The following is a 14173-nucleotide window of genomic DNA, read 5'->3' as shown; positions in this document are numbered from 1 at the left end:
ACAATTTTTGTCATTGTCATGTCAAAGGTTGAAGTACTGCAGTGTCTCTCAAAGAGAAGTGTAAATGTAAAATTAAGATGGAAATTCACAGAACTGCTCTTTGGTTTTATGTTGTCTGTATTAATATCTTACCATGTTGTAGACAAAGTGAGTTAGTTCAGTTCTTCCTGTACTGTTTTGTGGGTACTTTTTTGCCAAAAAATAAAACCACTATTTTTTTAAGTCCTCATGTACATTATGTAAATTACTTAATGCTGAAAACAAAATAGATTATTACATCAGTGTATAACAGGTTATCTGGCAGTATCTTGGAGCAGAGATCAAGCAGGGGAACAGCTAAAAAAATGTAGGTCAAAAATTACAGCCCATTAGAAGGACTTCTGAAAACAGCACAGACTCTGGTTTTGTCAAAGTCTGTGTCTGAAGGTGCCAAACTACCCCTCCTCTGACAATTTAAAAAGCTGTAGCTTTCATGGCTGGATTTCAAATAACAGAATCCATAGTCTTTGATTATCTGCCTAGCTAATGCATCCCTCCTCACACTGTACTGGGAAAAAGGGTTCCCACCAAAGGGATGAGCAAACACCAATAAAAATATGAAGAACATTCAGAAGGAAATGTTGAGATTAACAGCACTGCTTCACATTTTTTTGGCTTAACAGCTGGCATTTAAAGAAATCCACAAGAGAGACGACAGATCAAAGCCCAGGTCTACTGGAATTTGGGTATGGACCTGAAACTACATCTCTGATCTTCTAGATGAACATTCTGTACTTCTAGAGTACTTGTACTCCCAAGGTGAACTCTTTCCTGCTAAAATTTCTCAATTTTGAAAAATTATTTACAATTTAACAGGTTGATAAGATACTGCAAACAGCCTTACAGTTTATGTGACCCAGAAATAAGTATTCAATTCTCCTTGTTCTTCATATAGAAACAGGTTGCCTAATGAGATGGAGATAACCCCATCTCTGGAAACATTCAAGGTCAGGTTGGACGGGACTACGAGCAAACCAATAGTAGTAGAAGATGTTCCTACTCATGATGGGGTTGGACTAAAGGACCTTTAAAGACTCTTACAATTGAACTATTATATGCTTTCATGACACTTCCATCAGAAGAGTCCCAGTATACTCAAGGCAGACAGCCCAAATTCAGGTCTGTGCTTCAAACAGAAGAGGAATTTGAACCTTTATCACTGACATTCCAGGAACTTCTATCACCCTCTGACGACACCTGAACACAAGTATTAAAAATGACATCTACACTTTGCACTATACAGGCAACTATGCACTTTAGACTCTTTGTCAACTTAACCCTAAAGATCAAACTACCAGTTCAAAGATCCCCATGGATTTAGTTGCGATAGAATTTGCCTTTAAAAACTGCACTACTTTTTTAATATTTTATATTAAATATAAATAGTTTTTCTTTTTTTCCTCTTCTGTTTCATGCATGCAGGATGTACAGTACCTCTTTGTATGAAGACATAATTCTTTCAATAGCATCTGCTCCAGAGATCAGCAAGTTTCGTGATGTAGTAAAAGCTTCTGTTCTTTCACTGACCATTGCCTGTTTCTGGCCATCTTCCAACTCTGAATGTAAAAAAAAAAATAAAAAAATATTTTGTTAAAATATTCTGCAAAAATTATCTCTACAAACTAAATTATTATTTCAATGTGAGCTATTATAGAGCAGGTTTTTGTTTTTGTTTTTTTTAAGAAGAAGTTAACTCTATGAAGACAACCTTTCAGAAAGGACTGGTGAATATAACTTGGTCAAAAAGAATAAGTGGGAGCATATGGAATTCACCTTGTTAGGCAAAACATTGTATTATTTTATCTATTTATCTACATGGATCACTTTCTTTTTAATATATCATCATAAAACATAATTGTTTCAAAGTATGAATAAAGTGAAACCCAAGAGATTATCTGAAACAGATTTTTAACATAATTTTTAACATTTTTGTGATTATTAATTTTCAGCCTTACTTATTTACTGACTTCATGTAGAAGGAACCATTCACATTTGTGTAAATCTGGCAACATGATTATATTTCTGTAAGAAAGCAATAAACTGTTTACCAAGAGTTTATCAAAGACATGGTTTCAGTAGGATAACTCTTCCCTCACAATTAAGTTTCTTTCTTCATCTGACCTCAGAACAAAGTTGTGAGGCTTTATTTATGACACTGGATTCTGTTAACAAGAATACTCTTGCTCCAAAGAAAGGACTTGTCTCATAAGAATGTCAGGAGCATTAGGCAAGGAGAAAACAGCAGCACAATTTATAGAAGATATATGAGAAGCAAGGATATTTTACATATTTACATATACCACCTTGCTACCATGGGTCCCATAGATTGGACTTACAAGGTTTGTTTCCTGAAAGAAACAAGATTTAAAAAGAAGTGGCTGACTATTTTGAGGCTAAATGATATTTCAGTGTTTATAACTGCAACTACAAATCACTGGTGTAGTAAACCAGTGGTGCAGTAAACCACTCTTAAAGATTTTCCACATAAAAGATTTACAATGAAAGATCTAAAGGGTTTTCTGCATCACATAACTTTGTATGTATCTCCATGCTTAAATCTTCTGCAGAATGGGATCTGAATATTACTTTATTCCCTAAAGTTTGTTAAGTTTTTTCTAAGTTTCTTTTTTAAACTAAGCTGATGCTAGGAATCATGCTAGGCAGGGTAATAGGTGGGTCCACTGTGGCAACTCCTGTACTAGCAATTGCTACTAATATCCGTATTTTCACAGTGCTCATGATCAAGAAAATCTAGGAGGAATTACTTGCAGGTGTAATGCAACCATAAATTTCATGGGCTAAGTCAAGCAATGCAAGAGTAGAGCAAATAGCATTTTCTTACTCTCACCTCCCTGATAGATCATATTCTAGAAATCTGGTGTTTGAAAATCTACAGGCAGTACCAAAGCCAGATGTATCTTTCCATGTTTATTAGTTAAACCTAAATGTTATTTTGTATTCATTCACACGTCCATAAAGGTATCCCTGCTAATAAGATCAATGAAAAACACTGAAATACACTGTATTTCAGTGAAATATACTGGAATAATTATCTAATTATACATGTATTAATAAATAAATATAAAAAATAATTCATTGCTATTTTATTGTTATTATTATTGTTAAATAATATATTTATTATTATTACAGAGAAATAAACTGCAATAATTATTAAAATAATTATTACACTGAATTATTACACTGAAATACAGTGAAATAATTAATGAAAAAGTTTTAAAAATTGCTACGTCATAACTTTTCATATATGTGTGTGTGTGTGTGTGTGTGTGTGTGTGTATGTGTATATATATACATACACACAGAACACCTATGTTATTTTTCCTTATTTTTTATTATTGGTTTTAATTATGATGTTTTTTCACTTCAGTTCTACATCAACACACTGTCAACCACTTGCATGCAATCTTGCTGAGACACAATGAGAGACATGCTTTTAAAAAAACATACAGAAAAGCTCTTACAAAAAGCTCTTGCAAAGTAAAGATTATAAAATTCTAACTGATGTGGTTCTCATCTAAAAAAGTTATTTCCACTCCAAGAAGAATGCATTTCGTGAACAGGGAGAATTCAGTTAATTCATTAATAAAAGGGGAATTGAAATTTGTTTATTTCTGAAACAAGCCATTTTTGCTGATCTTGTTGGGCTTATAGGACATGCAGCCTATACTACGTAGAACTACCACAATTAAATCATGTAGGAGTCAGGTATGGCTTAACTACATTGATGTAGCATTCCTCCTTAATGTAAATGCAGTATTTACTGATGGCTGCTTCCAGCACCCAGGCCAGCTCATCTAGCAGGAGTTTAAGGATCCGCCACAAGCCACCGCATCAGTCAGTTTAGGGGTATTTAAAAAATAGAAATTATATAGAATTTATGACCATTTCACAGCCCCAAAAGACAAGCTCTTCTAATATATAACCCACCAATATAATTTTTCTTGAACTGTTTGTCCAAAACATTGTTCATATGGCTGGTCTCCTGTGTTTAAAAGTACTGCATTTTGACACTGTCTCTGTTTCATACAGAAACTAACATTTCCATTTGCCTCTTCATTCATTTAATTGATAGTCTCACTTATTTTAATAACAAAAATAAACTTTCACTGTGTCTAGAGAAAGCAAAATCTTGCTTCAAAAAATAGTTACTCTCCAAAATTGAAACACAACATTTGGAATGTAAATGGTTTAATACAAAAAGAATGAGAAATGTTATCAAACAGGAATCTTGTCTTTGCCACCTAAATTCTTCATTGAAATATATAACAACATTTTACAATTTCAGTCAGAAATATCACTGTCAAAGAAGTTTCTTTTTTCTTATTAATGAAGAATTATTGTTTTTTCTTTCTCCTCCCTGAAGAAGTGTACAAAATCTATGGCTTTACACCTGTAGTGTCAAGTCTGGCCACGGTACCTGGTTTGTACATATCCCTGACTCTTTTGATTCATCCTAAAGCTATAAATTGACTATCTCTTCCTGTAGATGTCAACAAACTTGTGTCTGATCCACTGAGGCAAAAAGCACTGTTTTCCCAAGCAGGTCAAGTAATTTCAGGTGTGCTTGATTCTTTGAATACCTGCAATACCTCAAACTGGTCTTGACAGTGCTGCCAGTATTATGTTTGTGAACCACCATTATGGTAAGTCCCAGGACTCAATAATAAATCACATGTTTTAATAGTTTAGGTTGCTAGTAGCAAATATGATTCTGTTTTACGTGAGCCACTTGCTGCATCTTTGTTTTCTCCCACATTTAAAATGTATTTAACAAAAGAACAAACATGAGTAACAGGAATGTTATTTAGTTTAGCATGAATATGAGTCCTTTTTTATTCATGCTCTAATACCAAGGAGATATTTACAACATGTGGTTAAATGCTCCTTTTCTTGATTGTACCCATTCCATCTTAGCAGAAAGACTCTTATCACTTTTTCTGTTGTGCTGATAACCTTCACTGTGAGGTGAAATGCCTTTGTACAGCCTCTTCAGTTTGGAACAAGACATCCTGATATTTTTGAAGCTGTTCCCAGGATGCCAGCTACGTAGTACTCTCCTAAGCCACGTGATGGGCAGCAGCTCAGAGAGCTGAGCACCCAGCCATGCTCCAGCACAACATTTAGTGAGGCAGCTAAACCTTGTGCCAACCAAACGTGGGCACTGCATGAAGCCATCCTACAGCTCACACCAAGCTTGTCCACTTTGGACAGTCTTGATTTGAAACATAACTTCCAAGAAAGAAACAGAACTACTGCACAAAAAAGAATTCACTCATTCCTAATTCAAAGTACACAATTTAGAACATCATGATCCTTCTGAAGACTTTGTAGGGTTCATGTTATAGGAATTTTTTATATTTTTAATAGCATCTGCACTAACACCACTATTTGAGTTTCATTTCACTTCCAGGAAAGTTGTGATAGGATGTCAAAAATTATTCCATCCTAGCCTGGAATCTGAATTTTATCTTCTCCCAGGGAGTCAGGGAAAATCAGCGGTTTCCAACCGGTCAACAGTAAGAGAAAAATTATCTATAATTACCTGTAATTACACTATGGTTTATGGAAGAAGAAGATAAGCACTCTAGGAAAGTTCATAGTATCATTTTGCAAAAGTAGATACTGTAAAAAACAGCCTGCTATTCCAACAGTGACTAGTGAAAAAGGAGACTACAATAATAATCTCATGTGATACAAGGATCCTCAAAGTCCTGACTTCATACTATGTATCACACTCCAAGTTGGATCATTTGCTTAGCTGACTTACTATGCTTGCAAGTTATATATAAAACACAGATGTTGTAAGAAAGTCTGTGAAAAACAAACCAATGTCAACAGCACTCAAGGGAACCAGTCTTTTGAGGATATAACTTTAAAGAAACATTTAGAAATTAGGTAAAAGATGGTATTACCGCCATCTGCAAATCCTGTTGCAGTGATGATGGGCACAGCAACCATGATCATACCACAGCTACTCCATACATACTTCATCAGGAACTGCTCTATCATGATGTACCATAAACGTTTGGACAAAATGAGATTCATTTGATCTGTCAAATCCTTGTAGCTTTTTTGCAGTTGTTTCAATTCTACCTAGGGTTAAAATAATAAGATAATTTATACAATTAAATGAAGATGCACATGTAGTACAAGATACGTTCACATGTGTACATTAAATAATCAGGAAGCTAGAGCTATCACTTCTGAATCCCACGGTACTTTATGCTCACTGTGCTGCAGTCTCACAGCAAAAGTGCACAACTTTATGGAAGTCAGTGGATCTGGATCTTATTTACACCATTGTCCCTCAACAGAACATTGGCAGGTTTTCAACCCTTTTAAGATTTCTAATATATACAAGAACAACATAGCAGTCACAGCAGTTGATTCTAACAACCAAAATAAGATTGCTTTCACCTTTTAATAAAGCTGCAGCTGTAGAGTTTCAAAGCAACTGAAAATTATATTGGAAAGCATTTGGGGGTCAATTATCTTTAGCGACTTAAAGTTGCAGAGCTGATTCCTGAAATGCTGCTTGTTTTTGCAAGGGGAAAAAGAGAATTATCCAGTAGTTTTAAAAAGTCAAAGACAGTTGCAAGTCAATACAGTATGTATTTAGTTCAAACCCATATATGTGGGAATTGAGAAAATGCTTAATTTAGCTGCGCTTAAAACAGGCAGCTTTTGAGAACGATTGTGTCTACAAAAATAAACCATTTATGTTATATAATCGTTGCTTGAACTGAAAGAGTAACTTTTCTTCAAGCTGGTTTCCAGCTTTCATTTTTACCTTGCAAGAAACAACATATTTTCCCAATTGTGTTTGAAATGTATTACAGCCAAAATTCACTTCTAATAAAAATATGAAGAGTTCCTTAATAAGGTGGCTTTAAAACAAGCTACTAGTTTATGTAACTGTGATTGCAGAAGTACTGTACTTATGCTATTTTAAGACTGGTGACTACATCTTTGCTTGGATATGTGAAAGAGTGTCAAAGGTTGTAGTGTGCTCTGAGCCATCACAGAGTTTCCCCCTAGACTTTCTGGTGTGCAGTGGTTGCTATTTCTGCTGAATTAAATATGGTGGTTCGTACCCATGATTGGGAAAAAAAAAGAAGTCTGAAAAAGTTAATCGGAACAGACTGGGTGGGGGAAAAGAGTAACGTAGATTGTTTTCTAGATAAGCATAAGCTCCATCTGCAAAACCAGAACACTGCCAGAGTTCAAACGAACTGTGATCTGCTCCCCTCAGACGCTGCTTGTGAGACGGCATTTCCTAAGAAATGGGAAGTGCCAAGCTGTAAACAAGTTTCAATGTCAGAGGAACCCAAAGTGCACAAGAAGGGTGTCAGGGGAAGCATGGGTCCCCTCCGGCACTGCAGGAGCGACCCCAGCGCTTCCAATTTCGCCCCTCCTTACCTTGTGCCCTCGGTAAAAGGCAATCTCTTCCACGTTGGCAATGATACGTGAATGTATGAAGCGCAGATAGCCCTTCTTGTGAGCCTCCTCAGCCACTAGTTTGCCAAACTTGGGCGAGCAGGCTTTGAGCACTCGGGCCGTGGCATAGACGACGAGGCCAGCCAGGACTGTGGGCCCGATGGGGTTGGCCCCCCTGGACCGTGCTGTGCGGATAAGGGTGTACGAGGTGAGCACAACATCCAGGATGGGCTTGGTGAGGTTGGAGTAGAGATGCGCCACGGACTGCGAGAACATCATGATGTCCTCGGTGAGGGACTGGTCAGGGTTGGCCAGCCGCCCGTCCATGCTGATCACTTTGTAGTAAGTTTGGTTGGCAAAGTAGGTCTCATAGGCGTGATCCACCAGGCGTGTGCGGAAGGCGAGGGCCAGCTTGCACTCCAGGTACCGTATGGTGCTGTTCACGAAAGTGGCTGGGATTGCAATCATCAGCCACTTGATTAACTTGAAGACAAAGCTTCTGGGCTTTTTCTCCACAATGCTCTTCACAATTTTTCCATCAAGGGCGGCCACATAGATGGAGAGGAAGGTCCTGGACACCAGAGCAAACGAGTGGAGACAGAGCAAGCCCAGCTCGGCACTCACCAGCTTCGGGAAGAACAGTTTGCGGAGTTCCAGCAGCTGCTTGAAGAATTCCGCGTCCACGGCCGGGGAGGCTCTGCCCCGGCTGCCGGTGCGGTGCGGGACCGCCCGGCCCCTCTCATCCTGCGCGCCGCCTCTGCCGCCCGCCCGCTTCACACGCCCGCGGATGATGGGGTAGAGGATTTTGAGCCCGTACGCCGCGGCCAGCAGGCACGCAGCCCTCTTCGCGGCGCCCGCCCTGCTCCACTGCACCCGCCGGGCCGCCGCATGCAGCATGTGGGCCATCCTGCCCGCCGGGACACCGCTACGCGCCGCTCCTAGCGCGGGTGGCTCATGCCCGCTGGGAAGGCCGATCCCGCCGGGTCTTCATCGGGGCGCTGGGCCCGGCCCGCAGCCGGTCGCCCTGCCGTGACAGTTGCCGAGTGAGCGCTGCCTCCCAGGGGTGATGGTGCCTTCAAAGCGCGGCGCGTTGCACAACGCAGCCCCGCGCGGCGCAGCCCGCCCCGCCGACCACCATTGGCTGCGCCGCGCGGGGCGGCACCGACACCGACACCAGCACCGGCAGCGGCCCGGCCGCCAGGCACCGCGCCCCGGCCACGACCGCTATATCTCGGGGCGCGGCCGCAGCGGCGGCAGAAGCAGCACCGGTCCTCCGGCGCTCGGCTCCGGGTTCACGGCCGGTCCTCCGGCGCTCGGCTCCTGCCGAAACGTTGATCCTCCGGCGCACGGCGGGTCCGCGGAGCTCGGCCCTGCAGCGCGCCGGCTCCCCCCAGGCTGCGGCCGGCCCTTTCCTTCCGCCTGCCCTGCGGAGCAGGCTCCGCCTCCGGCCCCGGCCTCGCCAGCGGCACGGGGGGAGCGGGACGGGGGGCGGTAGTGCCGGAGAGAGCTCGACTCCCGGGAAGCCCCGGCAGGATGGGCAGCGCTTCACCCCCGGCACTCCTCGAGCCTCCCCGGGGCTGGGGGTGCTGTCCGGTGTGGAGCGACGCGGCGGAGGGCGGCGCAGCCGGGCCGGTGGCCTCGGGTAGCCCCGGGTCGGAAATCGGCCGGGCGGCCGCGGGAGGGAGCCGGGCAGTTCGGCGTCTCCGGGGCAGCGCCTGCACACTGCACGTAATTTATTTCCTGTCCTCCCCCCGAAAGGAAACGGTATTGTGCACTGGCAGCGTTATTAGCCCAAAATAACCCCGACCGAGTCGCACGGCCCCTGCAGTGAACCTGGCCAATTTCTCACAAAGGAGTCTATAGTAAAGGCAGTTGTCTTACTGCTTTATCTTTCTGTTTTCTTAATTGCTTGTTTCTACTGCTTAACTTGTTTGGAAAAGGTACTGGAATTGCAGGGGGAGGGTCAGAGTACCTACATACTGTGGTCCTTTTACACTTTGAAAATGTAGTGTCTAAGGTAACTGCGTAAGATAGTATATGATAAAAGCATTAGTTAAGAATGTGTGTGTATGTATGCTTTTAAAATGTGATACTAGACGTTTATGGCAGTGGTGAGGAGGCTGGTTTTTCCCTAAAAATGAAGAGCGAGGCCACCTGCCTCACAGAAATTCAGTAAATACTGTGTTACACAAGCCACATTACTGTTATGATACAACCCCCCATTGAACAGAGTGCAGTGATCGTGTGTAGATAGCAACACAAGTTTCAGGATGAAGGAATGGTATAATTGATTTGAGAGCAAGCGAGGTTTGCTTTTAAAAATCAGACACCACTTCTTGAAACATCCCGTTGCCTTCTAAAACGTCCAGTAAGCCAAGACCAGCAGGACAAGAAGGAAGCAAGATCTCATTTCTTCCTAGGAGGTTACAAAAATTCAGCTCACAGTGGTCTGGACAGTTAGGTAGAGAGGATATAGGGTAATCTTTAAGTGCATTATATTTTTGCCAGTGAGCGCAGGCCAGAGATCTGGACAGAGGCTCTTCTAGATTTTTTTTTTTTCCCTAAATGCACAACTCAAAAGCAAGGAAAGCTAGGAAAATGTCAAAATCTGACCTAGTGCAGTGCAGAAGACATTCAGTTAGTAGGTAAGCCTGATTTCACTGCAGATTATTTTGTCAGTAGGTTTTTCTGTGCACAAAGATACAGACAAAAAGTTGTTTTGTCAGAATAGGATTTTCAGTGCACAAAGTAGCTAAGGAATTGCTTTGCTTACGGCTTGTAAAATTATGGCTGGTAATCATGCTCTCCACTGGATACTTCCCTTACTGGCTTGTGTAGCACAGCATACTCATAGATTTTGCCAAACCACAGCTATTTGCAATATTTCATTACTCTAGCATTTTCTTACCAGGGGGAAAGTTCACAGATCTCTTTTGATTCTGTGTATTTGCTGACCTTTCACTTCACAGGATCCTGGCTGACTGAAACTTCTGGTGATTTGGTGGTTAGTGCAGACATACACCCCACAGTCAGATCTGTGGGAACATTTAAGTGAAGCAAATCTAACTGCACAGTGTTTCAGTCAATAAAAGGAATGTATTTCCTTCTTTTGAAAGGATGAAGAAAAGACTAAACTGTTGTTTTAAATACCCCCTTTCTTCTGTTCTTGCTGTCTCGAGAGTTTTGCTCTGCCACAATCCTGCTCAGTAATCCATGCACAAACTCCTCTTTGTGGAGCAGGGCCTTAGGTGTTAGATTTTTTTATTTTTCTTTTTCCTGCTTAAGGCAGGAATTTTACTACATTTAGTCGTAATAACACTTCTCTATATTACTGGAAAAATAACTCCCAAAACTGCAATAACATTGGTGCAGTGCTCTGCTGTCTCCACATTTTCTACTGACTTTATAATAAAGTTCTGGAGATGTGTGTAATCAAATAAGTTTGAGGAACTGAAGCTGTGGAATGGGTGGGTGTCTGGGGAATATTGATACTAGATCCAGACTATTTGGAGATCTTTCTTCAGTAGAATCTCATTTTTTAGTGTCAAGTGTGTCAAGTGATTGGTTTTTAGTCACACCGTTTTTATCAAATGCATTAAAGTAACTTGTGTGCATTTTTTAAATACAGGAACCAGTAACTGGGGAGGAAGAATATATGGCAGCAATGAGTATCAGGGCGACTAAAGTCCATGAATGTTTGTCTGTGCAGGAACTAGAGTGTAATCATTCCAACTGATGGCTTTTTTATCTTCTGTTTTGTGCCCACTGTCTCCCACACCAGCACTTCATCCTTGCACAACTTTGTGGTTATGATGAAGGTAGTGGAATTGGAACATGCAGGCTATTACACAAGAGATGTCAGTCAGGCTTACTCAGTGATCATTTTTTCTACCATTTGATTTAGTGTTTGAAAAAATAATGTGCAATTTTTTAAGCAAAAGACTATTTATCTGATGTCTTATTTGGTCCTAATAGATGGTCCAATAGCTGTAATATCAGTCTGCAGTAAACTGAAATTTTCTTGCTGCTTATGGAATTATCCACTGTGCCATAAGGACATACAAAATAAAAAATAAAATTACTGAAAAATATGTGTAAAATCTGTGTTTTGAATAATTTCTGTTTAGTACCATTAAGATTTAGGTGCGTGTAGGTCATGCAAACAGTACACAGTGGTTTTCAATGTGGATGAATGTATGTGAAACACGTTACATGAATCTACACCATGCTTGTTTTCAATTACTAATAGTGAACTGTAAATAATGTCCAAAATATGATGTACTGTAATACAGTAAGATAGGAACATCTGTTTTTTTCTTTCATTTTGAGCTGTGGATTTGCATAGTGGTGTGGTGTGGGACTATTAGGGTTTAATTTGAGTCACATTCAACAGAATATGAACATAGAAGCCATTATTCAAGTAAATACCTTTCTATGAAGTACTTCCAAACTTTCTATTTACTTTAGTGTCATCACTTACATAAGTAGTGAAATACACCCACAGAATTAGTTTGCAACATCACGGCACACCAATGGTAAATTTGATGTTTTTATCAGAAAAGGGTGATAAGATACCCTGACCTTTGATTTCAAATTTGTGTCAGCAGAAATTATCTGTTTATTTAGTCTATTTAGGGAAACTATTGACTATATTCATATACCTCAGTAGAATATTCAGGTGCTGTAATTCCTTTAGGACCTAGAGATCAAAGACAATCAGGAATTTCAGTTTTAATGGCATGGATATGAATGCTTGCTGAAGAAGTTTCAGTGTGGTGAGACTGGCCTGATCCTACCAAGCAGTTGATTCCAGCTCTTTTTGTTCTGGTGAAACTGTAGGGGTACCTACAGTCTCTAGGTCTATAGACTAGGCAGAGCTATGTTATCACAAGAGAGAAGAAACAGGAAGATCCTGTTCTATTGCTTGGCTCTCCTAAGTGTAAGCATCACAGAGATGGTGTAAATGGGGTGCATTCCTGCACTAGAAGTCTTTTCTCCTTTACTTCATCTTTAGGGAGATACATGCTGCTGTAAATTTGAAGCCTGCATGACATGTAGTTTCTAATAATTTAACCATAAGGGATTTGAGAAATCTCTATGACAGGACAGTCAACAGCAGACTGATCACTAACAGTTCTGACTTCTGAGAATAGTGATATTCTAGAAAGAATACCTCTAGAAAGAAATATAAACAAGTTGTTTTCCCTTTACAAAGGGAGAAGGAGAGGGAAATAGGCAAGTGTTGAGTTCAATGTCAGCTCTTCCAGGCATGATAAACTGTCAAGCGATGTTCTCAGACAAAGAATTTAACTTCTAATATTTAGGCTTTAATACCTAAACCTTTAAGATCAGATTTCTCTTTCTTGTTAAACTTATTCCATGCAGATAATTCAGTTTAATGAGGATGTGTCTCTATTACGTCTTCAGAAGTCTCAAATACATGATGTATGTATTTCAGGTTTTGCTTTAAATCTGGAAAGGTTTCTATTCGCAGATCATCTGAAGAAAATTCTAATGCTACCTTATTAAACCTTTTCTCAAGTTCATTGTAAACTCTTTAAACAAGCTACATGCACAGTTCAAGAGTACAGGTATAAGTGGTAAAATCACGTAGCTGGTGTCAGTTAACAACGGTGATAGTGGCACTGCCCACAGCAGAGTCAGTGTTCTACTCTTTAAAATGAAGGCAGGAATAAATCCAGAAAAGCCATCTCTTTTACTCCTGCACCTCAAACACAGGATTTGCTGCCATCCTTTAGTCATGCCTCAAGAATCTGAGGGTTTACAGTTGATGAGTATAACAACAAAAAGGTCATCTACTGCTGTTCAGCTATTAACTCTTATTTGTGAGACTTCTAAATATTAAAAATTAGCAAACAGGCCAGTGCTTCACCAAGCACAGTATTCTGTCTCAAACAACAGCTCTAAGCAGATACCCAAGAGAGAAGAAAATTGCAATTTAATGTGATGCTGCAGTTTCATACTCTCCCAACCTCTTGCCATTTTAAACTGAGAATTTTGTGAGCCTGGGAGGTTTGCCTATTAAACATTCCTTACAATTACTCTTACAATTATTTGTTCAGTCTCTCTTGGAATCCTGTAAACTTACATAAATAGAAACATCTGACAAGCCATTCCTCAGATTTACCATTTCATATGTGAAGAAACACTCCTTTCTTCTGTTTCTCCCACAAGCTTCACTTTATGTCCACTTACGCCTGTTCTGGAAGAGGCTTCAATAGCACAGCTCACTCTTGTTCACTCTCTTCCCCTTTCCCCTCACCCCACAACTTTCCCATACCACTCAGGAGTTTGTCAGCCTCTATTCCTTATCAGTCCCCTGTGCCCGAGTGCATGAAAACAAGAACTAGTCTCTTCCCTCCCTTTTGCTTTTTATTCAATGGCAGGACCTTCCCTATTATTTTACAACTTCTTTATCTTCTTAAAACCTTCAACAACAGATGTTGTCAACAGCCTTAATTAAATCCAGCAAGACAGCAGCAATCACTCTTTTTTACGTGTGTTCTGTAGCAGCCTTCCATCTGTAGAAGCTCCACTGGCTTTTCACATGCTGGCCTATATTATTATTCCTGCTATTTTTTTTGTGCAGAAGTGAGCTTTCTGGATTGTCACAAAATTCTTATTTTTAAATTGTGTCACATTTGCTACCCTCTAG

General features: G+C 40.4%; 1 protein-coding gene across 1 annotated transcript in view; it reads right to left on the bottom strand.

Moving 5' to 3' along the window:
• ABCD2 (ATP binding cassette subfamily D member 2) overlaps positions 1-8524 on the bottom strand; it is a 42185-nt gene extending 33661 nt beyond the window's left edge. Inside the window, exons 1-3 of the mRNA XM_015627080.3 lie at positions 7480-8524; positions 5973-6153; positions 1474-1595 (exon numbers count right to left, since the gene is read on the bottom strand). Of these exons, the coding sequence (XP_015482566.1) occupies positions 1474-1595; positions 5973-6153; positions 7480-8403 (1227 nt within the window). The 5' untranslated portion in view covers positions 8404-8524. The remainder of the gene's footprint in view (positions 1-1473; positions 1596-5972; positions 6154-7479) is intronic.
• Positions 8525-14173: the final 5649 nt, after the last annotated feature.

This window comes from Parus major, chromosome 1A (genome assembly GCF_001522545.3).
Source record: "Parus major isolate Abel chromosome 1A, Parus_major1.1, whole genome shotgun sequence".
Classification (NCBI taxonomy): domain Eukaryota; kingdom Metazoa; phylum Chordata; class Aves; order Passeriformes; family Paridae; genus Parus; species Parus major.
The sequence above is the reverse complement of the archived record's forward strand: the minus strand, read 5'-3'. Positions and strand labels throughout refer to the sequence as shown.